Source organism: Talpa occidentalis, unplaced genomic scaffold (assembly GCF_014898055.3).
Source record: "Talpa occidentalis isolate TD23 unplaced genomic scaffold, MPIMG_talOcc4v2.1 talOcc4.9, whole genome shotgun sequence".
NCBI classification, from domain to species: Eukaryota; Metazoa; Chordata; class Mammalia; order Eulipotyphla; family Talpidae; genus Talpa; species Talpa occidentalis.
Window position 1 is genome coordinate 10,562,206 of NW_023605305.1, and position 25,794 is coordinate 10,587,999.

The 25,794-nt window shown below is 56.5% G+C and overlaps 1 protein-coding gene across 1 annotated transcript; it reads left to right on the forward strand.

The window, feature by feature from the left end:
- Window positions 1–12,838: 12,838 nt before the first annotated feature.
- On the forward strand, window positions 12,839–23,927 carry NBL1 (NBL1, DAN family BMP antagonist). Its single transcript, XM_037501241.2, has 4 exons — window positions 12,839–13,582; window positions 18,992–19,186; window positions 19,300–19,411; window positions 20,964–23,927. Exons 1-4 carry the CDS (start codon window positions 13,398–13,400, stop codon window positions 21,168–21,170), a joined length of 699 nt encoding a protein of 232 aa, XP_037357138.1. The 5' UTR covers window positions 12,839–13,397; the 3' UTR covers window positions 21,171–23,927.
- The last annotated feature ends 1,867 nt before the right edge of the window (window positions 23,928–25,794 follow it).

Genomic DNA, 25,794 nt, shown 5'->3' on the forward strand with positions numbered 1-25,794 from the left:
AGGGGAGCTAATGGATGACGGTGAATGTTTTTGTTTAATAAATAAAGAAAAAATAATAAATTCAGTTGGGCAGAGCTGGATCCTGCTCCTCTGTTCTGTGAGTGTTGATTCCACATCTGCCGTGACCTCTCAGCACTGCTCTTGGCAGCAGAGATTAAAACACAGCCCAGATCTCTGCCTTCAAGGATCTTCGATTCTAATGGAAAGACGATCATGCCAACTCCCTTTGGCCTTGAATGAGGAAGGGGTAGAGAGACAACACAGTGAGACCAGCTAAGTTGCCTCAGGGTGGCCTGGCCGAGGAGGGGAATTGTGGACTGAGATGTGAGGTTGACCCGGGCTTTCCAGATGGACATGGGTGAGAAGAAGGGAGCTCGTGCAGAGGCTTAGAATCGTGGCATGTGTGTTAGAAATGACAGGCAATGGGCACGGCCAGGGTGGGCAGGGAGGCGGCTGGGCACCGGGCTGGAACTAGTGTCTGAAACCAGCTCTGAAATGTCAGTTAGACCTTAGTGCTTATAGGTGTTGTCATGAGTGGATTGAGGGTAGCAAATACTCCCTCATTTTCCCCTCCCTCATCCTTTGACCCTCTTCCCTTTCTGGAAAGATGGGCTAAACTCGACCAAACAGGCAGTAGTGACTCTGCCCTGCCAGCTGTCCAGACTCCTCTGCGCTCTGAGCTTTTTTGCTTCTTTGGGGCAGCTAAAGGCCAGTGATGGCCTGAGCCCAGGACTGCAGGCCACAGCCATGGCCCGCACAGCCACGCTGCCACTTTCTCTGCCCCTCTTACTCCACCATCAAGACAACCGATGTAATTGCAGAAAAACCTTGCAACCTGTTGCATCCCTTACACTTGTGTTCTCCATGTTTACTTTAAAAGTTTATATTTCCCTTCAATTTTTCCATCTTATTTCAGCAGGGGAAAAAAATAATAGGTCGCCTTCCAAAAAAGACAACGAGAACCCCAGCATGCCCACTAATTCTCTAGATGGGGCTGCGCGGGAGCAGCGGTGGGCGCTGGAGTCAAGTCAAGCTGTTTGGTCTCGTTTGTTACTAGGTTTTAGGCATTTATTTGGATGGATGGATCCCTTTGCCCGGCACCTTGGAAGTACCGTTTAATGTGTTTTGAGAAGCTGGTTAGCTCTGTGAGGGAATAGTTCTGGGCAAAGGCCAGCCAAAGGAAGCATTGGCTGTTTGCTTTAATTCCAAAGTACTTGGTATTCCTGCCTTGAGCTCTGCACACGGACTGGCCTGAAGCACAATGCTCAATCTTGTCCCCACTCCCTGCCCCCATTTCAAATCGGCCTCCAGAGAGTTCCAGCTTGTTGGCAAAGGCATACATTCTGTTCTACTTTAAGTTTCATTAGAAATTCAAATCCTCTGGGGCCCCATTCCCTCGTGGAGTCATGAAACTTTGCTTCTTGTCTGCCCTTCTGGAACCAAACACAAGGAAGATCATGGGTTTGGGGAAAGAGTGATGGGAACCCACTGGGCATAGGACACTAGGATAAAGCTGTGGCGCCCCAAGAGTGGCCTGCTCTGCCAAATACATAAATGCATACAGTCTGAGCTTGACACTGTATAATTTGGCCCGGAACAATATGTATTTTGAACTCATTTAGGTGAATGACTTTGGCATTCCATGTACCCACTTGGGCCTTTATCAGGCTGCATTTGCCAACGGGGAAGTTTGCCTTTGTGCGGGACACGAGCCTCAGGACGCACGCTGTTGTGCTCTGCTACGCGGATGTCATTCTCTCATCTTTCCCAAAAGGTCTGGACACAACCTTGAAATCCTGCTCGTAGGCCATGAGAGGCTGGGAATGAAGAAGCTATCTATGATGTTTTGCCTGTAGTTTTCCCAAACCTCACTGTTTACATTTTTTTTTTTAATGTAACCAGACCATAATTACATTTTACTTGTCGTGGTTCAATCTGATTGTGTTGTTGAAGGACTATTTTTGAACCTGTCCAAATAAACTCGGCAAAGTATTTCCACAAGGATGTCCTCAGTGGGGCTGGAACAGCCTTCATCCTGAGTGGTGCTGAGACACACACGGTTTCCTGTTGCATGCTTTCTAATTACATAAATGCAAAGGGGTGGGAGAGAGAAAGTGGAAATTCTAAGTACCCAAAGGAATGTTAAATTTAGAATAACAAGCTCATCTGGAAGCTATCACCACTTTTTTTTCTGTAAACTGCAAGCACCATTTCTCTTCGGACACCAAGAGATGAAGTTGGGGTACACACAGACATGGGCAGGACCAGGATGGAAGCTCCTGCGTCCCCTAAGCAGCCTCTGTGTGGAATAAATGGGAGATCGTCGTGGTAACTTGGTGCAGTCAAACTCCTGGAAGGAGGAGGAAGAGAGAAGGATGAACTCCAAAGAGGAAAGAGTGTAGGATTTGGGGGAGGAGCTGGGTGCAAATTACTCCCCAACCACTTGCCAGGTGAACATGGGGGTTCCTTAACCTCTTCAACATCAGAGTCACCCTCTGTCGAGGAGGAAAACATACATCCTACCTTACCGGCTTTAAAAGTCAAATACCTGGGCCTCCCCGGTGGCGCAGCAGTTGAGCGCTGGGTTGCGAAGCTGCCCGCAGCCTCTGCAGCGCCGGTTCGATCCCCGGCTGCTCCCCGGCCACCGGAGGAGGGTCCCGCATGGCGCGCAGACCTCTCCTGCTGCCCGCTGCTCCCCTCAGCAGTGTACTTCGGTCCTTCTGCCTGCTCTGCTTCCCGCTCTGGCTCTGGTGAATTCTCTCACCCTCCCGCGCTTCTGACTGTACCCAGTGCTTGTATAAATAAATAAATAAAATTAATCTTAAAAAAAAAAAGTCAAATACCTGTTTCAACATAAGTATTAAAAAAAGATGTTGCCATTTGAGCCTTATGGTGGATCAGGTACAATGGTGGATAAGGTAGGAGGGTGAAACTGTTCCAGAAAAGAAAGGGCATCTTCCTTGGGCTCAAGGAGTTGGCTTTTAGAGTCTAAAATAGCAAGATCTGAGGTGCAAAGGGGTGTCTCCAATGACTTCCTGATGATAAAAACCTAAACGTTGTTGGAAAACAGTCCACCTCCATGCATAAGCATGGATGTCATCTGTCCTCACTCTTCCTCATTGGAGACCCACGCGAGTAAAGATGGTGACCCTGCTGAAACCCCACCCTTTTTAAATACCACAGTTGCTGAGTGCAGGGTCTCCATGCTCGGCCAGGAGGGGAAGGGTGGAGGAGGACACTGAAGAAATGGAACAGAACCACGAATTCCTTGTGGAACTTCCGGCTGGTGGGAAACAGGACTCGACATTTGCATTCAGGGCGGTTGGCTTCAGATCCAGAGATGTCAGTGCGGGACGGCGATGTTAAGAATTCCTGGAGGAATTCAGGAGTGGGCAGGAGACGAGTCTTAACTAGGGAAGAAACCGGGACTAGAGAAAGGAGCTCATTATCAACTGTCAGTCAACTCTTTCTAGGCCTGGTCTAGCCAGTTTGAGTCAGGCACAGCCTCATTTGATCCCTTCAAATGAATATGAAATAATAGTGTTTATTGGGCACATGTTCTGTGCCAGTTACTGTTCTTAGGCTTTACATATATTATGATGCTTAATTTTTACAACAATCCTATGAAAGAAGTACTATTACCCTCATTTTATAGATGAAGAAACATTCTGAAAGGATAAATTAACTTACCCAAGGGCTAACAGGTGGCAGGTGGGATTTTTACCTGATTTCTAGAACCCAGACTTAACTACTGTGGTTGCAAGTGGTCATTAAAAGTGGCTTGATCTAGTTTAAACTTGATTTGACACATTAGAATTAGTCTCAATCAATCCAAGTCATTTTCTCTTAGTTTAGCAGGTTTTGGTAGAGTGGTGGTCACCACATTCAGCTGACACTTTTCACTTAAATGGACAAGAACTTGGGCCTCCCCGGTGGCGCAGCGGTTGAGCGCTGGATTGCGAAGCTGCCCGCGCTCCCAGGCCACCGAAGGAGGGTCCCACATGGCGCGCAGACCTCTCCTGCCGCCCGCTGCTCCCCTCAGCAGTGTACTTCGGTCCTTCTGCCTGCTCTGCTCCCCGCTCTGGCTCTGGTGAATTCTCTCACCCTCCCGCGCTTCTGACTGTTACCCAGTGCTTGTATAAATAAATAAAAATTAAAAAAAAAAATCTAAAAAAAAAAAAATGGCTTCCCTGCTTTAAAAAAATAAATAAAATCTTAAAAAACAAAAACCAAAAAAAAACTTGTTGATTCAATTTGAAACCAGCTTTTTAAAAAAATATAATTCCTAGGTTCATTAATCAAAACAGTTGTCAATCAGAGCTTGACGTCATTGTTACGGATGAGTTTTACTGAATCTTTGAAAATAAAGCATCGTGACATGTTGGCCTGTGTATCTTAAAAACTATCCTGTCTATCTGCATATCGCCCAGTGCCTGTCACTCCTGGCCTCCTATGGTGTCTTCCTTCTATATGGCTGCATGCAGTCCAGAACCAGAGTACATTTTTATTTTAGTCTTTATGGTATAGTTTTATCCTTACTATACTTCAGTCGTTGAGTTTAAAATTTTCTATAGCTTTAAAACCCTTAAATTAACTTGCTTTTTAAGTGGGTGGTCCTGACCGATCATTTCTATGGGTCAGTAATCTTCAGTCGGAAGAAAGGCTTCCCCGTCTTCTCACTATAGAGCATCCTCTGTTCTCATCTGAGCTTCTTCCCTGGGTCACTGTAATCATGAGAAGGTCACTTGATCTCTCTGGGCCTCCTTGTGAGACAGTTGTGACAGTCCCTTCCTGCTCCACAGTACAAATATGAGGTTGACATTCTGTTATTGAGGAGAAAAGTGACATAGCCAGCTACATCATAATATTTTATCAGTATAGTCAGTTATGGGACAAATTATGAGCAAAAGAATCATCTTGGGCCTCCCTGGTGGCGCAGGGGTTAAAGACAGCGCTATCAAACTATCACCAGCCACTGCAGCACGTGTTCGATCCCTGGCAGGCCAGGGAGCAACCCCCATGGCACAGCAGACCTCTCCTGACTTGCCCGCTGCTCCTCTCAGCAGTGTATTTCAGTCAGTCTGCCTGTTCTGTTCCCCACTCTGTCTCTGGTGGATCTTCTCATGCCCCCCTCCCTCCACTGGCCCACATCCCAGTTCCTCTACATAAAATAAATAAAATCTTAAGGAAAAAAAAGTCTTCAAGTCTTTCCTCAAATGTCTCCTCTTTCCTGAACCTTTGCTGATCATTCTCCCATACCTTCTAACCCTCTTCCCTGCTTGATTTTCCCCGGCATTTCTCAATATCTAATTCTCCATCTTTACCTATATATGTTATGGGTTGTCTCCCACTAGAAGGTAAGTTTTCAGAGGGCAGAGATTTATGGGTTACTGGTTTTTTGGTTTGTTCGTTTTGCTGCTGTATTCTTGGCACTTGAGCAAAATCTGGCACGTAGTAGATACCCTAAAAAACTTGCTGAGTTACTAAATATTAGTTAGCATACTAACTAATGTACTAAGTTAATATGTATATTAGTTACCTTAGTATGCTAACTAATATTTAGTTAGTATGTTTATTAACTTAGTATATAACTAGTCGTATATAGGAAATAACCACTATTAGCATATTAACTAAGTAGTAACTTATAAAAATTATTTATTGCTAAAACACATTTTGTAGGGGTTGCAAATCCATTCAGACACCCAAGTTTCATCTCACAAGCCAAATGTATTGATTTTTTCCCCCCAAATGAATTGATTTTGGTGACTGCCTAGAGGAACTGTGAAAAGGAGGATTCTGAGGCTCTTTCTGGCCAATAAGGAAAGTTCCATGAATGGTGTCTGCTGTGGTGTCATGGAGGTGTGCGGGCCGCATAGATCCATCTTATTTTCCCCTGTCTTAGTAGGTCTCCTTTCTCATCTCGCCCAGGTCTTGCTCATATCTCGTCCTCCTTCACATCCTACCCCCTCCTGCAAGTCTTCCCGAGACATGTCAGCCCCTGGCGTCCTCCCTCCTCTGAACGCCTTGGCTCTCTTGGCTGGCAGCTTCCTTGGCAATTAGCTTTTCCTTTGCTCCGCTGCTTCCCATTTGTGTCTGCCCTTTTCCTGGAAGCACAGGCCTCCTACCTTGCATCTGCACTTCCTGACACTATGCTGGACGCCTAGCAAGTGGGAGGGAAAACAAAATGGTTGTTTTAATTAAGACTTGGGGAGGTAAAGTAACAGACTTTCAAATCAGCCTTGAGATTGTAAGATACTGAAGAAGCCCATGGACCCCCCCCAAAAAAGCTTTGTTTTGAGGCCGCACGCAGGAACCAACCCTTATCAGCTTCTTCAGCAGCCAGAGTTCTCCAGAATTCTGCCCTTCCTGCGACTCAGTGCCCCAGCACAGTCCCTGTGCCCCTCAGTTCAGATTCTTCAGAGAGAGCTGCTGCCCTGCTTGGGCCAGGCGTCCGCTCTGGCCAGTCTGTGCGGCCAGGAGGGCAGGTTGATGGGTCCCGCGCCCTTTGTGGACATGGCTGGGGGCCGTTCTCGTGTGGGGGGGGTCCGGCTGGCACTGAGGTGATGGTCTTTGGTGCTTTTTCCTCAGTGCCCATGCTTCAAAAAAGGGGATGTTTCAATGAATTTAACTAGAGCACAAACTCCTTAAGGAAAAAAAGCTGTGCTGTGGGGTATTGAATATGTGCTGAACTCTTGTGGAGGGAGAAAAATTCTTAGCCCACTCACTCGTGGGTGTGTGTGGGGGCCGCTAGGAGCTGAGAAGTGGAAGCTGGAGAAATGATGTCATAAATGAATTGATCTTGCCAGGCTCCCTGGTGGCACAAGGGGCTAAGCACAGCACTGGGAAGCTATCTACAGCACGAGTTCGATCCCCGGCCAGGGAGCTACCCACATGGTGCAACAGACCTCCCCTGTCTCTCCCACTGCTCCTGTCTCAGCAGTGTACTTCAATCAATCTGCCTGTGCTTCTCCTCACTCTGGTGAATCCTCTCCCCCACCCTCCCTGCACCTCTGGCCTACACCCCAGTTCTTGTATGCATAAATAAATAAAAATGAATCTTATAAATAAATAAATAATTTTCCACTCCAAAATATCCAATTAAGTCTCATCTCTGACCCTCTCCTCTCCCCTCATTTCCCCTGTACTTAGCACTGGATACCTCTTCTTGATTCTTTTTTTTTTTTTTTTTTTTAGGGGCATGTTTTTTTTTTTTTTTTTTTATAGAGGCATGTTTTTATTTATTTGTTTGTTTGTTTGTTTTGTTTTGTTTATACATGCACTGGGCACAGTCAGAAGCGCGGGAGGGTGAGAGAATTCACCAGAGCCAGAGCGGGGAGCAGAGCAGGCAGAAGGACCGAAGTACACTGCCGAGGGGAGCAGCGGGCGGCAGGAGAGGTCTGCGCGCCATGTGGGACCCTCCTCCGGTGGCCGGGGAGCAGCCGGGGATCGAACCAGAGCCGCAGAGGCCGCGGGCAGCTTCGCAACCCAGCGCTCAACCACTGCGCCACCGGGGAGGCCCTCTTCTTGATTCTTGAAGATCTCCCATCCCACCTACAAAGGGCATTTAAAATGTGTCCTAGGCCAAGGGCCCTCCCGTCCATTCCTCTCTGCAGTCAGGGTCAAGGTCACACCTCCCACGCCCTTCATGTCCTCAGCACAGACCTTACAGCCTGGCCACCTTCTTGTCCCCTCTGAGCCCGCCAGGGACAGGAGACCAAAGGACACGGCCTGAGGGTGGACCCAAAGTCAGACTGATTGTGCTCCCCTTCTACTGACTGGCTGGGTGAACCTGGGGTGCTCCTTTTCCTGGGGGGCGAGAAGGGGGATAAGAAAGTAACAGCTGTACTTCCTGAGTGTGCCCCAGCCAGACTCTGCCTCATGTCCTCACCCTAGTGAATTCTCCCAGGAGCCTGCGTGGGGGACTGTTACATTCCTATTTTGCAGACAAGGAAACTGAGGCTTCCTTGAGGAAGGTGAGAAAGCTCTGTTTGAGCCTGGCTTGGGTGCCGGGACTCTGCCTCCCTGCCTCCCTCTGCTGCACAGGAACTTCCTCGGACTAACCCTCACTTTCTGGGGCGGTGCTATTTCCCAGAAGCCACGCTGAGCCCTGTGCCTCCATTTATCTCCTTGAGTCCTGGCTCCTCATCCTGGTCTTAACATCACTCACTTCTTTGCGATGTCTTCTGAGGCTTCTGCCATCACATCTGCCACGGGCTTGCTTGGTTTCTTAGCACCTGGATGTCGGGAGAAAGCCTTTCATGCACGCACTTGGGCTCGCTGCCTCCCTAGTCCATTGTTGTGTGCCTAACACCTCTGTGCCTGTCTGACACATAATAAAGGTACAATAAATATTTGTGCAAGAAATGAATGAGACCCAACCACAGGTCTAGAGTATCCCCAGCTGCATTTTACAGGTAAGGAAACCAAGGCCCAGAAATGAAATAATTTTGCAGAGTCCCAAGCAGGAAAATTCCAGAACCTCCCGGGATGAGTCCCAATGGCTCCTCCCCACTCTAAACCGGGAAGTGTGGACACTCTTGGTCTTTATCTCCCAGAGGCAGGAAGGACTGTGATTCTCCTCGGGCCCCCAGTGCCGGCCCTGTGACCCCAAGGGCTGAGCAGGGAAGGAAGCCCCTTTGCTTATTTTCCCTCTTTCTCCAGGAGAGTGCAGAGGTTTGGACCCCTGTGGAGGCCAGGCTGACAGGATTAGAGGAAACAGCTGGCCCGCCGGTGCCCTGCGGGAGGGAGCTCACATTCCCGGGACTCAGGGAGGGAGCGGCTCCCCACAGCTCAGTCACATTCCAGGTCGGTCATTTTCCTGAGCCCAGATGTTTGCTAATGAGCTGGAGAGAGAGGTTTTCAACCCTCTACCCCGACTCTGGGCCCCACATTACCCGGCCCCAAGAGGCTGGCCCGGAGCCAGCAGGCTTTGGCTTCAGGCCCGTGCCCAGTGCCAGCCAGGCCTGTCGGGGCAGCTGGCGCACCGCTGCCAACCAGGTGCATCTCCGTGAGCTCCAAGGCCCTGACGCGACAGGTTCTGCCTTTCCCGCTGGGTTCCCCTACCCCCAGCCTGGGTCCCCATGGTGTGGCACCCTTCGCAACTGAGTGGAGCGCAGTGTGCTGGCAAAGGAGCCGACAGGCCCAGGTTCAAGTCTAGGCTTTGTCAGCCACTAGCGTGTGGCTTGGGATGGCTACGCAGCCAGCTACCTGCGCCCTGGCAGGGGTTCTCACCACATGCAGACATCTGCCCCCACCCTGCAGGGTCCACGCTGAGAATGCGGGTGGTCAGCTCAATGGCAACAATTTCCTGAGTGCCCACTGCTACTGCACAGTGAGTCCAGGCTCTGTCCATGGTCACCCAACAGAGGAGGTCACCTCTTACCATGGGACTTTAGGCCAATTATTTAACCTCTCTCTAAGTTTTTTTTTAACCAGTAAAGTCGGGGTAAAATGCTGGAGGATTATGGGTGCTTTGGTGGTGGGCCTGGTGTGGTAACACATCCAGAGTGGTATGACCCTAAAACCCCAAGTCATGTACAGTGTTATAAACTAGCGTTACCTCGATAAAATAATATAATAAAAAAATGGGGTGACCGATATCTGTTTATCTCATCCATTTATTATGTTGCTGGAAAGTGCTCCAAATGGGGGGGGGGCAGGGAGGTGCTCCCCATGTGGGGCTGTGATGATATCATGGGTATCCCTGTAGAAACTTACCTAAGCCAGAGGATGAGGCATTCCTTCAGCCAAATAAATGGTACCCCCTGTCTGGTCCCACCGTAAGCACTGGGAACGGGGCAAGAAGCAGGTGACCCCTGCCCTCAAGAAGCCCTGATCTAGTGGCCAAAAGATGCGCCGAGAAGGAAAGCATTACAGAGGGATGCTGCTTGTGCTCCAGGTCACTCCAGCGGAGCGGGAAGCCTGTGCTCCCCGTCCCCGGGTCTGGGGAAGGCCTGCAGTCTGGTGCCTGAAGAATGGCCTTCCCTGAAGATGAAAGCAGGGGAGGGAACAGCATAGGCTGGAGCCAGGAGGCAGGAGACGTTTGCTGTGTTCCAGAGCCTGGACAGGCCGCGTCCATGGAGCGATCAACAGGCCCGGAGCGGCCACCCAGGAGCTCAGCGCCTGGCGACAGGGCAGGGCCGCAAGCGTGTGGGAAGGCCGGGCAGGCCGGGCACACGCGGACACGCACGCCTGTGAGAGGAAGCAAAACCCAGTGTCGCCACGGTCTCCTGGGTTATCTCCAGGGGCAAAGCTGTTTCCTCGCTGCAGCGGACTCGCGGGAACCGGCACCCAGAGGCACGGCCCCACCCACCCGCGTGCCCCGAGGGCGGCTGAGGCCCGGCGGGGGCCCGGGCCGGGTCCTCTGCGTGGGAGCCAGACGAGGGTCTGCCCGTTTCCTGGCGCTCATTCTGAACGGCCTTTCTGGGGCTCCCAGACCCTTTTCTGGGAGCTTAGGCCCAACGCCTGCGCTGAGGGGAGCCGGGCGAGGGCCGCCGGCCGAGGACTGCGCGCCGGGCCTGGGCGGGCCGCGTGCCCGGGAGCGCCCCGGCCGGGCGAGCCGCCGGAGCGCGGGGTGTGGAGTCCCCCGGGGCCGGGCCGCGGCGCCCCGAGCGCCACGCCCTCGGAGCAGGTTCCCAGGAAAGGGCGCGCGTCCATGTTCGCCCCAGCCCCCCGGCCCGGCCCGGCCCGGCCCGGCCCGAGGACCCCGTCTCGGAAGGCCGGGGAGAGAAGCCGGAGCGCAGGGACCCGGCGGGGGGCGCTCTGCCCTCCCCGGGGGCGCCGGCCGGGCCCCCGAGCCAGCCCCGCCGTCGGGCCGCGCCGCAGCCGGGCGAGCCGCGGGCGAGAGGCGACGCGGGCCCCGGGCGGCCGGGCGCCCCCTCCTGCGCGCCCGGAGGGAGCGGCCGCGCGCGCCGCCCGCTCCTGCTCTCGCGTCCCTCCCTCCGCTGCCCCCGCCTCCTCCCTGTTTGGAGGGAGACACCCCTGACGTCGGAGCCGCCCGGCTCGCCGCTCCCCCGCACCGCGCGCCCGCCGGGCCGCAGACGGCGCGCCGCGCAGCCCAGCCAGCCTCGGGGGCGCCGCCACCCGCCGGCCGCGCCCGCACCTCCGGGGGCGCCGCGCCGACCCCCGCGCGCCCCGCCGCCCGCCCCGCAGGACCCGGCGGGCGCCGCTCTCCCCGCCGCGCGCGGTAAGTCCCGGCCGGGCCGGCACGCGGCGCCCGGCGACCGCGGGCTGTGGCCGCACCCCGGCCGCGAGCGGCGCCCCGGCCCGTCCGGAGCCCGAGGACGCGGCGCGGAGGCGCGGCCGCCCAGCCCCGGGAGCCCGGGACGCCGGAGCCGGGGACGTGGGCGCGGCGCGGGGTGGCCGGGGCGCCCCGCGCCCTCGGCCCGGCCCAGGCTCGCCGCGGGGCCGGGTCTGGGCCGGAGTTTCCGCGGCCGCGGGGGGCGGGAGGGCGCGGGGCGCGGGGGGCTCGGCGGGCGGCGCGGGGCGCGGGGGGCTCGGCGGGCGGCGCGGGGCGCGGGGGGCTCGCGGGCGGGCGGGCGCGTCCCCCGGCTCTGCCCGGGCCTCTCCGCGCTGCGCCGCGCGCCCTCCGCTCCCGAGCCCCGCCGCCGGCCTTTTTGTCTCTCGGTCTTTCTGCCTCCGCGGCTGTCTCTCTGTCTGTCCGCCCGTCCGTCCGTCCCGGTCGCCCACTTTCTCTGGTTCTCTCTCTTTCTTTCTGTTTCTCCCCGTTTGCCTCCGTTTTCAGCTTCCCCGGGCTCGTCTCTGCCGATGTTTCCTCTCTGCCTCCGGCTCTGCCCCTCTGCGGGAGTCTCGGGGTCTGTGCGTCCCCCGACCCCCCTCAAATTCAGACAGTCCCCTGGTGTCGGAGGCTCGGCCCCGGTGGGGTCATGAACGCTTTCCTAGACCCCCGAGGCGGCCGCAGCCCCCCCTCTGCCTGCCCCCGGGGCCTGGCCTGGGTCATCCCCCTGGAACTGAGTCGGGGGCCCGGGGAGCCAGCCTTTCCGGGGCCTCAGTTTTCTTAAGAATTCCACCCCCACGAGGCGGCCTGGGCTGCAGGCCCCGCTGCCGGCCACCTGCCCGCCCGCTCCCTGGGCGGGGCGATCCTGATCTTTTACAAGCCGCAGTGAAGGGGCAGCTGCCTGCCTTGGCGTGGCCGGAGGCTTGGCGGGCACCAGAGGAGAAGGGCACATTTTCAGGCTTCCTGAGGCCCTCACCCAGCTGGAGGACACCAGCCTGTAACCAGGGAAGCCTCAGGAAAACAAGAGGTCAGGGCCGGAGGCCAGAGGCTGGGCGCTGGCGGGGCTAGGGGTGGGGAAGCAATTTGTCAGCCAGGAGCCCCTGGCCCTTTGTTACTCCGAAACCACCCGCTGCCTGAAACTCCCCCAGATGCTGGGGCTGCTTGGGTGTGGTTTGCCTTTCCGTAGGGCCAAAGAAAAGGCGAGGCTGGAGTGTCTCCTTGGTGACCCCCACCCCTCTCCCCCCAGCCTTGCTAGCTGGACCGCTTTCTCCGGGCCCTGCATGTTGGAGGGATGAGACTTGGAGGGATGGCGGCAGGGCGGGGAGGATATAGACGGTGTGCCTGATTCCCAGCGATGCCCTCATTCTTAAAAAGTGAAATTTCAGAAGGAGTTTAGCTCCTCCCCACCCCCAATGCCCAGGGCCAGAGGCTGCCCTAGTGGGCAGGGACTCTGGTGAGGGCTGCAGTGGCACTTCTGCTGAGCAGATGTTGTAGGCCTGGCGTGCGGCGCACATCAGCATGGAGTTGTTTGGGAGAGTTTTGGGTCTGTGGGTAGGAGGGTCTGTGGGCGGGAGGGCCGGGGCCTGGGTTAGAGGCTGTAGCCAGGAGGGCAGGGCAGGGCAGGCAGGCCTTTCGGCACAGACTGGACCCTGTTGGCCTGGACAGCAGGCTCATGCTCTGCTGGTGCTGACAGAGAGAAGGTGTAGGGGCACGGGAGAAAATTCCTCCGCTCCGTGGGTTCTCTAGGGCTGGTTGAGCAAGCAAATTAACTTCAGACAGATTAGTAGGAGAAAAAGACCAAATTTAATTACATACGCATGGAGAATCTACAGGCTGTCAGCTCTGCAGCGAGGGTTTGTAGCTGAGCTAAGGAATGGGACAGGGGCCTGGAGGGAGGAGGAAGGGAGGGGGCCTCACATGACAGGGACAGGGTGACTCATCGCCAAACCAGATGCCCTGCCAGCTCTCTGTGATAGAAAGGGGTTTCTCAGATGACCCTAAGCCTGGGTAGGCTTCCTCCTTGACGGGTATGGCACCAGATTCTCTTGAAGCCCACATGCCCTGGTGCCGGGTGTTAGAAAAGGCCAGCTCTGGACACCTTGAAAAAAAGCCTGTTTGAGTATTTTGTGGAGAACTGGCCTTTAAAGGAAGCTGCCTGGTGATGAGCCTGGGGTCTTGGAATCACAGAGGCCTCAAGATCCTGGCTGGAGCCAGACCCCCCTTGAAGGGCTCTGTGAAAATGGGCGTACCCAGGCCACACTCATTTAACCCGAGGCTTAGGAAGGTGAGGCAAGCGGTCAGCGGCTCCATCTGTGACCATCAGCGTCTCCTGCCTCCAGCCACACGGTGAGTCAGTGGATGAGCTTGGGCCGGAACTCGCCCTGTGGCCCCAGAGTGAGCTGAGGAAGCCCACCCCATGGAGTGCCGGGCCTGGGCTCTACACTGCCCTGCCCCCTCCCGCAGCCACCTTGTCAGCTGCACCACCAAGGAAGCCTGCGCGTTCCAAGGTCTGCAGTGATGCCCCACCCTTGCTGATCCCCAAGCCCAGGCTGCGGCCACGATCCCCCACCCTGTGTACCAGGCCGGCCTGGTTTCTGGAAGTTGATTCCTGGGGGGGGGGGGGGGGTTGGCGATCTCTCCAGGACTCTGTCCCTTCCACCGGCACTGGTCCAGTTGGAGTTGGGGTGGAAACATAGCTGCCACCTTGCCAGCCAGCGTGCAGTGCTGGGCGGCACGCAGTTTCAAAGCCCCTCCCCAGCCACCACCTCAGTTGTTTGGGTTTCCCTCGAGGTTGCCTCGCAATCCAGTTTCATGGGGTCAGATGCAAACCCGGGCTGCCACGTTCTCAGGACCCACCCAGCGCGCTGTGGGGGGGTGGGGGGAGGAGCTGGGCGTGGGCAGAGTTCAGGGAGGGTGAGCAGCCCGGGTGACTCCACGCCAGCCGGCGCCAGTGACATCCACCCGGGACCTGCCCGGGACAGGCGCCCACTGCAGAGCTGGCCACGTGCTCATTCCCGCAGGGGCCCTGCGAGGTGCTGTTGCCACCCGCCCCGCTTTGCAGATGAGGAAACAGAGGCACGGAAAGGCTCAAGTGGGGCCAGGGAGCATCCAGCCTGATACTTTGGAGAGACGCCCCCACACCCCATGTGCTTTCTGTGTGAATGGCTCTGTTCCCCGCATGCGGAGCCCACAGGTGGCAATGTCGGGGCTGTGAGTGGGAAAGGTGCCGGCGGGAAGTTGGGGTTGGGGAGCGGCTGCCTGTCTACCCAGGGCTGCCAGCCCTGTCCTGTGGCAGCTCCCACACAGCTGGTGTGTGTGTGTGAGTGTGTGTGTGACAGAGACAGAGACTAGAGAGACGGGGCTCCTGACCTTCGCCGACTGAATATTCAGATTTACCCAGAAGGGACTGAGGCCTGACTGCTCTCTGCCATACAGAGCTGGCTCTTGTGCCTGCAGAGGGTTTCGGTAGCTGGGGGTGGGGATGGGCGGGAGGTCACAGGTCCCTCCAGGTGAAGGTGAGTCTTGACTCCCCCCCTCCACCAGAATCCAAGCGGGCGTGGGGTGGGGGTGGGGGTGAGGCCTGTCAGCAGTGATATTATAAGAGACGCGCCCCCCCCGGGTTGGGCGGGGGGGCATAGTTCCTGACCTGGCTGGGGTTTAGAATTGTATGGGAGCACGTGCAGATGCCAGGGCTGCACCCCAGACCGCGCACGGGGTCAGGAAATCCAGGACAGGGGCCGGGGCATCTCAGCTTTCGGCCTCCTCTCAGGAACGGGGCTGGCTTCAGGCAGGTGCGGAAACAGAGCAAACCCCACAAGCCTGACCCCAGAGCCCGTGTTTTTGCTGCCTCACCCCTGCCCTTCCTGGTGCTCCTTCTGAACCAGGCTCCTGGGAAGCCCCCACAGCAGTCTGTTTGCTCCCGAGAGCAGGGGGTGCTGGCGTCTCTCCCTGGACTCCACCTCGGTTTCTCCAGCGCTGGGACAGCAGCTGGCGACCTCCCCCCCGCTGCCCTTCTGTGTTGTCAGAATGTGGTCAGGTGCTGGCACGAGGCCTCTGAGGAGGCTTGGGGCCAGGGCTGGGGCTTGGGGGTCTGGCGACACCCACCCTGAGCTGAGGACACCCTCCTTGAAGCGGGACTCAAGTCTGAGAAAGGCAGGGCCCTACCCTTCCCCGGGTTCCTATGGGAAGGGTCCGTCATGGCCGCCTGCTTGGCTTCTGGGCCTCAGGAGTGGGATGGGGCCTCTGTCTGACAGGCTCCAGAGCTTCCCCCCGGTGGGGCTGGACCTCCAAGAGTTCCCAGGGATGATTCGCAGCTCCCTGAGCAGAGGCGGCGAGCCTCTGGGTTCTTGCCAACTCCAGACGGACCCCGTCCCCGGCCGCCTCTTCTGGGTCTTTCTCCCTCCTCTGGGAACCCTGCCATCTGCAGGGGCAGCGGGTGGCCACTCTGCTGTCCAGGGTCAGGTTCCGTTCACCACGGGGGAGATCTCCACCTCTGTGCCTCAGTTTCTTCATCTATAAAGTGGGGGGGACATAATAGTACCTACCTAGCCCCCGGGGTTGTTAGAAAGACTGAATAAATGAACACATGTAGAAGTGCTGAGACCCTTGCCTTGTCCACAGTGGGCACCACAGTGGGCACCCCCTGGCTGCAGCGAGGCAGGGGTGGGCGAGGTGGCTGTCGGGCCTGGGGCCCCAGCTCTTGCCTTCACGCTCCCCTGCCTCCCCTGCAGGCGCACAGTGAACACTGGCCCGGGCTGAGCTGCAGGGAACCGCACGGCCAAGGAAGAGCATTAGTTTGGGGACAACTTGGCAGAGCAGGGGTCGGCGGGCCTGAGGGCTCGGGCGCCCCACGGCTTCCGTGAGGCCTCTGCGGCAGGAAGGAACGAGAATCTGGGTGAGGCGCTCGCGTCTCAGGAAGGAAGGTCTGACTGCTATTTTGAAAAAATAATTAGCTGAGTTGCTGCTGCTTGAAAAAACAACGAAAAAACAGAAAAAAACTAAAAACAAAAACAAACAAAAAACAACGAAAGGGCAAAAACCAGCAAAAATGAAAATTAGTTAGTGAAGAGTCCCGGCCCCCCCCCGCGGCCCCCCCCCCCCCCCCCCCCCCCCCCCCGTCCGCGCAGGGGTCACCAGGGCCCGGTGGGTGGGTGGGTGTGTCCCCATCAAGGTGTGTGGGTCAGGCGAGCCCCGCCCCCTCTGCCCTGCCCCTGCTCAGCTCCCAGTTGGCTCTGATGCGGCGGCCTTTCCCGCCATCCCTCTGGGCTGGGGGGTGGGGTGGGGGGAAGAGAACTGGTCCGAGTTGGGTGCCTGCTGGGTGCTGGGGGCTTTCACTTCACTCTCCCAGTCTTTCTCCAGGGGAAGTACTGGGCTCCCCATTTTAAGGTTGAGGGAAGAGGCACAGTTTATGCCTGAAAGTCGCGCGGCTCCTGGGTGGGAGGGCTGAGGTGACCCCAGGGGCCACGCTTCTCACCTGCGGAAGGAGAGTAACCCCAGCCCCCGCCCCGAGGCCCTGGTGGGGGGCAGGAGGGTCTCGGCTGTTTCAGGCCCCTGCTCTGGGCAGAGCTGGCCGTCCGGGGCGCGCTCCACGGGAGGAAGAAAAGGGCTCTCATTGCTCTGCCACAACCTGCCCTTAGAACTGCTCCCCGTCCTCCTGGCCAGCTACTCCCCGAGAAACTCACTGCTGTCCCATCTCCCCGTAAACCTCCATCTCAGCTCTGGTCAGCCTCGGCCTGGTCCTCACCCATGGCCCCAATGCTTTTGTAACCTAAGTCCAGCTCCGAAGTGGAGCAGAGTGTGTTCAGCAAAATCCCAGCCTCGCTTCCAAACCCTAACAGAGCTGGGGCCCGCCCGCCCCCTCATCTTCCAGAAGAGTCATGATGGGGTCAGTTCCGGGACAAAAGTCCTCCGACCCCTCTGAGGTTACTCAGGGGTTGGTCCAGCCTGGGCAGGGCCGGGGAGCTCTTGATCTCAGAGAGCTGCTTCAGACCCTGCTGCCGGACCCGGTGGTCAGACTGATCCCCAGGGCCAGAGGAGGTTCCCGAGGGGAGAGCGCCCTCTTAGGTGCCCAGCTTGAGGAGAGCTCGGGTGCCAGTTAGGAACATGTCCGTGCTGTTGTGTTACATGTGGTTGTACCGAGCACACGGGCGTTGCTGTCCATCTTGCAAGCAAGGCCTGAAGTGGGGTCCTGACACAGCCTCTTTGGGGAGGGGGCAGAAGGTCTGGGTTCACCTCCCGCTGCTTTCCCCACGTCACCCATCCATGCTGGGCCTGGAGCAGTGAGGTGGGACCCGGCTCTGCTTCCTGAGACCTTCTGCTGGGAGACGGGGCAGGAGCTGAAGGACTTGCTGGGAGGGATTTCGTCACAGCTTTCCCAGCAGGTGCTGCCCAGCCAGCCCACCTAGGACCTCGGCGCCAACACCCCCTTCCCTCCCTGGGCCTTTCTCCAGCTTCCCATCACTTGCAGCAGAAGGTGGCAGGTTGTTTCCCGAGCCAGCCTGGCTGTAGAGCTGGGGGACTGGGGCCAGCAGGACAGTACCTGTCTCCTCCCCATTCAGCCCCCGGCCCCGCCCGGGGATCTCCCAGGACACAGTGTCCCAGGCTCGTCAGCCAAGGCACGGGAAGCTTAGTCGGAAAGCAGACGCCTGCCCCTCCCTAGACCGTGTCCTGCGCCAGTTCCCTGGGAACTCTGAGGTTCTACCAGGCCTGCAAACCACTGGTCACCACAGTCATTTTACAGGTGGGGACCCCAGAGGACAGTGTCCACAGCTGGTGTCAGTGCAGTTCCCTGTCCCCAGAGGCGCCTTCTCTTGCAGGCTTTACCCCTCCTTTCCAGACCTCTTTGGAGCCTGGAAGCCTCCTCCACTCATGTGGAGGTGGGGAGTGGGCCACACCTCCTGAAGGCTGAGCTGGGGGACCTTGGGAGAATACCCTCTGGAGGATGGTCCAGACACTCTGCCCTGCAGTGCCACCTTCTGGCAAGTGCTGGTATCACCACACTTGGCTGCATCATTCCAAAGCAGGGGAGTTTGCGGAGGGACCAGCTTTGGCTTGGATGTCTCCCGCCTGGCCCTGGGGTTAGGATGGAGCTGGGGAGGCTGATGTGCGTGTGGACTCTGGACTCGGGCTCTGGAGGGGTATTCTAGAAAGACTGTCTGGTTTGGGGGTGGTGTTTTTTCCTGAGGTCCAGCCGGGCAAGGAGGCACAAGAATTGACAGTGATATGAAGATGCAGGTGACCCCCTGGCATCATGTCCTGCGGACATGCTGGATGACCAGCCCCTCGAGGACGGGCATTGTGGGGGCAGTTTTTTGTGTTTCCCTGGAGGTCCTGCAACCTCAGAGCGAGGCGGGAGCTAGCAACGGTCAGCTGGTGTTTGGGAGCTGAGCTTTGTGTAGCGACGACGGCAATCCTTTCTGTGCATGGTAGCATCATCCCCGCAGTTTAGTGGAGAAACTGAGTCACAGTGATAAAAATGACTTGCTCAAAGCTAATAGTAAGTTTAAAAATAATTAACTCTGGTGTCTGTACTATTGCTATCCTCTTCGTGATACCCAGTGGTGCACATACTCAGCAGCCCCCTTTTTGAGGTTCATAGAGGAGCACGAAGCTGTCCAGGTCTGTGCTTGGCTCATAAGTGCTAGAGCTGGGCCTGTAAAGGGCCGTGGTTGGGTGTCAGCACTGCTGCCAACGCTACCAGCCGCTGCTGTGCAGCCTCCCGGGCCCTGCTGGGCCTCACCTGCTGTCCCTGCTCAGTTCTAGGGCTCCAAAGGCCACGGGCACGATGCTTCGAGTCCTGGTGGGGGCTGTCCTCCCCGCCATGCTGCTGGCCGCCCCACCGCCCATCAACAAGCTGGCACTGTTCCCGGACAAGAGTGCCTGGTGCGAGGCCAAGAACATCACCCAGATCGTGGGCCACAGTGGCTGTGAGGCCAAGTCCATCCAGAACAGGTGGGATCTAGTGGCTGGGTGTGGGGAGGACAGGGCCAGGAGGGAGGAAGAGGACAGGGCTGCCCACCTGCGCCTCCCGCAGTGATACGGTGTGGTGACCTCTCCCCCCGCAGGGCGTGCCTAGGACAGTGCTTCAGCTACAGCGTCCCCAACACCTTCCCGCAGTCCACAGAGTCGCTGGTGCACTGCGACTCCTGCATGCCGGCCCAGTCCATGTGGGAGATTGTGAGTACTGCCCCGCCCCTGCCCGGCCCCCGCGGTGTTGCGTGGGTTCCAAAAAGGCCCCTCTGCATGGAGGGACCGAGGCTGATGCTGGAGACACGCATGTGGCTCTTGCTTCCTGTATAGCTTAAGAGGTGCCACCAACATACACAGGACAGGAGATCTTTCTGAAGCTCTTGCTGACGTCAGTCATGTGCTGAAATTCTTTCCTTGGCTTTTCCAATTGCTGTTGATGGGACCGAAGTCTTTGGAGGGATCTGACTCAACGGGCTTTCTAGCATCCTCTTGCCTCCCTCACCTTCTTTATAGCTCGACACTTGATACTTGATCATCTCCTTTCAGTCCCGCACACTCATCTCTGCTTACTGCCACAGGATCTTTGCACATACTCTTCTCCCAGTTGGGAGTGTCTTTCTCCTCCTCCTCTCTTAGTTAACTTCTGTTCATTCATTTTTTTAAAGACTTATTTTTATTTATTTATGCATAGAACTGGGGTGTAAGGCAGAGGTGTGGGGGATGAGAGGATTCACCAGAGACAGAGTGGGGAGCAGAACAGGCAGATTGACTGAAGTACACTGCTGAGGGGAGAAGGGGGCGAGACAGGAGAGGTCTGCTGCGCCATGTGGGTAGCTCCCTGGCCGGGATCGAACTCAGGCTGCAGTGGCTGGCGATAGCTTGATAGCGCTGATTTTAACCCCTGCGCCCCCAGGGAGGCCCAGCTTCTGTTCATTCTTTTGCTCTTTTCTGCCTCATTTTCTTAGGGCTCTGTTCCCACCCCCTGTGCATCTGCTTTCACGATCTGTTACATCAGTTTCCCATCTGCATTTGGGTTATTGTGACGTCTTTCCTCTAGTAGATCGAGTTTCTTGAGTGACTACGCCTGTCATGTGTCCCCAGAGCTGGCACTGAGCAGGTGATCTGTGGAGGCAGAGAAAGAAAAAGAAAGGACTATTAGATGCATGGCAATAGGGGAAGAACATGATGCTCAAGGGGCTCATGCCTGGAACCTCAGCTGAGAGGGTCTGCTTTAAGGAAGTGATGTCTGAGTCCAGGCCCATAGGTTGAGTGGAAGTTAACTGGCCAGAGTTTGGGGCAGGTTAGGGGGATGGGTTTGACAAGACCCTTCCAGGCAGAGGGAACAGCATGTGCAAAGTCTCAGGTGGATGAGTGAGCACTGAACTGGTGGGAGTGGCACAGGGTCAGGAGTGGAGAGGTCAGCCGGGGCAGCCTGAGGGTTCTGGGTGGCCTTTATAAAGAGTCGGCATTTTTCTCCAAGTGCAGAGTGGGGTGGAGCATGGAGGGCATTTTAGGTAGGAAGAGGCCATACTGGATTATTTTGCTGTCTGACTTCTGTGGAGGAATGGATCAGAATGTGGCAAGACTGGATGTGAGGAGCTGGGTCAGGGGCTCAGCCCCCTCTTCTTCTCGGCCTGCTGGGCTCCAGCATCTGGGGTGTCAGGGATTTCTGGTCCCATGGGGAAGTGTTCCTCTTAGGGCCTACCTGCCTGCCCCAGGCCTTTGGGAACATCTCTGCCCTTCTCTCCTGCCTCTCCAGGTGACCTTGGAGTGCCCTGGCCACGAGGAGGTACCCAGGGTGGACAAGCTGGTGGAGAAGATTGTGCACTGCAGCTGCCAGGCATGTGGCAAAGAGCCGAGTCCAGAGGGGCTGAGCGTCTACGTGCAGGGCGAGGACGGGCCTGCCGCCCAGCCTGGCTCCCACCCCACCCCATCCCCACCCTCACCCAGCTGGGCAGGCCCCTGAGCCTGAGGACCCCCCGGGGGCCCCTCACCCTGAGGAAGAGGGGGCTGAGGACTGAGGCCCCCAAGGCTTCCTCCCCTCTCGTCCCCTGTGGCACGTTGGGTCTCGCCCTCCGGGGAGGAGTTGGGGGAGAGGCAGGAGCCCTCCCTTGGCACTGGATGGACTTGGATTGAGACTTGGACATGGAGTGCTTCCTGGTTGCCGTGGAGATCTGAAGGGGGGTGGGAACCCAGTGACACAATTTAATATATTCAAGAGTGGGGGGAGGGAGGAAGCAGAGGTCTTCAGGGCTCTTTAGCGGAGGGGTTCTCTCCTTTCCGCCTCTTAATGATGTGCGCTGGGCAGCGGGAGGAAGTTGGCTGAGCTGCTGAGGCAGGGTGAGGCCGTTCAAGATGGCGGAGCCAGGCTGAGGCCCAACAGCCCCTGGTGGGTCAGGGCCCCCCCGGGGGTGCAGACGGTGGTGCCGGGACCTGAGCTGAGGTGGGCACCTCCCCAGCAGCAGGAAGACCATTGGCAGAAGCAGAGAGCCCTACCCCCATAGGCTACCCCAAAGGCCTCCCACCCACTCCCCATGCCCAGGGCAGCCTCTCTCCGGTGGCACCAAGTGGCCCTCCCTTGATGGCGTGGCTGGGAGTCAGGCCTGGGCAGGACCCTGCTGACTCATGGCCCTGGAGCTGGGAGCCAAGCTCTGGGCCTCTCTGGTTTCTGTGGCTTTGGGGTGATGGGGCGGGGAGGGAGAAGCCCTCCTGACCAGTGGGCAGGGGTGACCCCCTACCACACCGTCACTGCGGAAGAGTAGTGCTGCCTCCCTCTCTGAAATCCCTATACCCCACGCCCCCAAATTCTAGGCTCCTCAGGAGCTGAGAGAGCCAATCAGTCTCACCCTCTGGGGCTGCTCTTTCTGAATACCTGATAGCTGGGAGGGGGTGCCCTTCCCCAGAGGTTTCAAGGTGAGACCTGGATTGGATGGATTCTGGCTGTGCCCCCAGAATCTAAGAGGAGGGAGGGTGCAGGCTTGTGGGGGCAGCGGTGTTCACTGCGTTGCGTGGCGGCCCTCTGGCTGTCCAATCTCACCCGCCTCCCCACTTCCAGCTGCACTTTAATACTTGGGGAATGTGGGGGCCCTGGAGAGGAGGGCAGTGAAGGCCACCCCTCAGCACCCAGAACTACCTGCCAGCCCTGCCAGCCCCCTGCCTGGGGTTCTCTGGTGTCGACTTCTGACAAGAGCTTCTGGAGCTTGTAACCAATAGATTGTCTCCCTGACGGACCCTGAGTTTTCTCATGAATAAACTCATTCAATGCCTGGTCCTCTTTCTCCCCGACTGGCTCTGCTGACCTGGCTGTGGATTCCCCTGCCCCATGTAGGCCTGGGAGGGAGGGTTGGGCTACGTAGCCCCACAGCCCCTCCCTGCATCAGCACCCGCTCCTCTCCTTGTGCATCCCTAGCCCTCACCTCTTCCTCTGGTGCCCGCTGCTTGCCATTTGGGTGGGCCTCCAGGTCTGGCTGAGGTTTTCTGGTTTTGACCCCAGCACCCCTTATCCTTGCCTCATGCCAACTCTTCCCCATCACAGGGACTCAGCATCAGGCCTTGCCTGGACCCCAGCCTGGCCTGGCCCAGGAGGAGAGGAAAAGGACACCACCAGTGGTCACCAGTTAATATGCTAGTGGGGTGCTGTCTTAAGGACTTGACGTGATTAACCTGCCTTGCTCTCACCCCCAACCTGTGAGGCAGCAGTTGCCCTCATTTTGAAGGTGCCCAGGACCACAGAGTTGGGAATTGTCATCACCCGCCTCGTACCCAAGTAGCCTGGCCTCAGTGGTGGCCATTTGCTCTCACTGCCATTTGCCTAACTGGGTGCTTGACAGCCCTGGAGCCTTGTCCCCTCACAATGACACCCCGTGCAATTGAGCTGGGTCACCCCAGATTCTATACTGGGGCATGGTAGGCCTGGTGGTGTCATGGGAGAGGGCTGTGGCCCCTTCCCCCTTGCACACACTGCTGTAACCGCCACACGCCAGGTGGTCTGCATCTGTTACTTCGAATTCATGGAAAATTCTTAGTTTGCATGGAGAAGACCTTGGACCATTACACCTGGAAGTGATTTGCTCAGCCTGGGAAGCAGCAGTGCCCTGATTCTAATCCAGCACCCTTCTGGCAATGCTGGCTGTGTGGCACTCACATGATCTTTCCTTTCATGTCTGCTCTGTGCTGTCATGCAGGTGGGGGCTTTCCGGTCCAGAATGCCCTTGTTCAAGTCGCAGGACACAGCCTGCGCGACCACCCAGGGTGGCCTGCACCCCTCAAGGTGGAATTGGCTTAGGGAAAAGTTTATGTCCTGCATGCAGACTCGGGTACCCCGTGTCTGGTAAGGACAACCCTATGGACCATAGTCACTGCACGTCTGCAGGTGAGGGCTGACTCCAGGGCACAGAGAAAGTGTTGCCAGGGTCCAGGGAACTCAGGGATCAGGTTCAAGTGAAGGACTCCTGCCGGGTCCTTAGTGTCGGGCCTCAGGCCCCAGCACAGTCTTGGCAGAGCGAGTCTCGGTCAGGAGCCGCCTGCATCCTCTGGAACTAGGCGGGGTGTAAATACATAGCCACAGTAAGAGGCTGAAGGCAGGAAGGCGGCTGGAGGCCGGCCTGAAATGCCAGGCCGAGTTCAGACTTCGTCCTTTCTGCACTAATGGCCCAGGAGCTGCCTGCGCAGAGCTGGGTTTCAGCGAGGCCGAGAGGAAGGGGGCACAGGCCGGGCACTAGCTGTCCACCGCTGGCAGCCAGGCTTGGGCGGGGCAGCAAGGATGGGGCGGGGCCACGGGAGGCGGGGCCTCACGGGAGCAGCGCAGCTGATTGGTCGATTGGGCGTGGGCGCATCGAGTGGGAGGGGCCACGCTGGAGAGCCCGAAGAAGCGTCTCTAGTGCCCGCTGGGCGATGGGTCGGAGGTGTGAGCGGTGACTTCCGACCCTTCCCCTCGCCAAGCTCGAACGGAACCACCAAGACAGCCCTGAATAAAGCACCCTGCAGCCCCCCGCCCCCGGCATTTCCCCTCAGCACCGCAAGGGAGGAGGGACTTAAAATCCGTGCAAGGTAGCACTGCCAAGTGCAGGTCATCTCGGGGTGGGCGGGTCATTAGCATCGGCTTCCCCACCTGGTTTGCCAACAATTCTCAGTTAATTTTCTCCCCCTGCTCCAAGCCTCTGGGAAAATTCAGTCTGCCTAGATTCACATCCTAGCTGGGTCTCTCCTACCTGTGTGAACTTGAGAGAGCCACTTAAGTGCTCCCTGAGTTTCCCCATCTGAAAAATGGGGAATAATGATCTTACCTACCCTGCTCCCAGGCTCGTGGTGAGGTTTACACGAAGCTGTGTACATGGGCAACTTGTAACAGTGCCTGGCAGATAGTGAACTTTGAAATTTTTTTTAAAGATTTATTTATTTATGCATACAAAAGCTGGGGTACAGGCCAGAGGTGTGGGGAATGAGAGGATTCACCAGAGACAGAGTGGGGAGCAGAACAGGTGGATTGACTGAAATACACTACTGAGGGGAGCAGTGGGCGAGTCAGACAAGGTCTGCTGTGCCATGTGGGTAGCTCCCTGGCCTGCTGGGGGATCGAACTCGTGCTGCAGTGGCTACAGAAGCTTCATAGGTTGCATCTTAACCCCTTGTGCCACCAGGGAGGCCCCGAAATTGATAATTTTATTAAAATTATTGAGAATGACTATTTGGCCCATAAATGCTGGTGGTTGGATTGATAGTCTTGTTTATTGGATTGATAGTCTTGTTTATTGGATTGATAGTCTTGTTGATATGTTTTATCAACAGGCTAGTATGTGCTGAGGATACAGCAATGAACAAAAGGGACAGATCCCTGCCCTCATGGAGTTTACCCATGTAGTTTCAGGGCCTCCAGCAGGAGCTGCTTTGGGAAGACCCCACAATCTCCTGGGCCACAGTTTCTCCATCTCTGCAATGGGGAGCTCTCCCTGCTCCTCTATGTACTGACAGGCATGGTGGTCGGGGGCAGAGGGCTTGCTAAGGCTCAGCTGCCCCATGTGACACCAACCTTCCCCTCCAGGAAGGACGAATCCTGTCACTAGAGGCAAATGCTGAGCATCCTTGAAGGTCCTCCTCTACCCAGAATTGTTAAGGAAGTGCAGGACTTGATTATTCCAAGACCGAAATGACAAACTTAAGCACACACAGGGAACTCCTGAAAAGGTCTTAAATTTAAATTAAAGGTCTTAAATAGTAGTGTGACCACAAGGTGGCACCACCACCCAGGCCCAGTCTTGAAAAATTACCATTTTTTTTTTTAATTACAGCAAAGTACAAGTCATAATGTAACATCTGTGAATTTATCTCCTAGAATGAACAAATACTAACATTTTTTTAGTATTTTTTTAGTATTTTTTGTCATGTTTTCTTTAGGTTTAAAAAAAACTAAGGACATTAAACATTACAGCAAAATCGAAAGCAGAGGGACTAATATTTTATCTCAATATATGCAACTAAATTTTTATACAGCTAACATTTATCAGCCACTGCCTCTGTGTGAGATGGCAGACATTTAAATACTCATCCTGTTTATGTTACCCCTACCCCAATTTCATAGTAGCAGAGAATCT

Coding starts and splice junctions, on each gene's coding strand:
- NBL1 (XM_037501241.2), top strand. CDS start 13,398: ATGAGCCTGGGGTCTTGGAATCACAGAGGCCTCAAGATCCTGGCTGGA. Junction 19,187..19,299: donor GCCAAGTCCATCCAGAACAG/GTGGGATCTAGT, acceptor CTCCCCCCGCAG/GGCGTGCCTAGGACAGTGCT. Junction 19,412..20,963: donor CCCAGTCCATGTGGGAGATT/GTGAGTACTGCC, acceptor CTGCCTCTCCAG/GTGACCTTGGAGTGCCCTGG.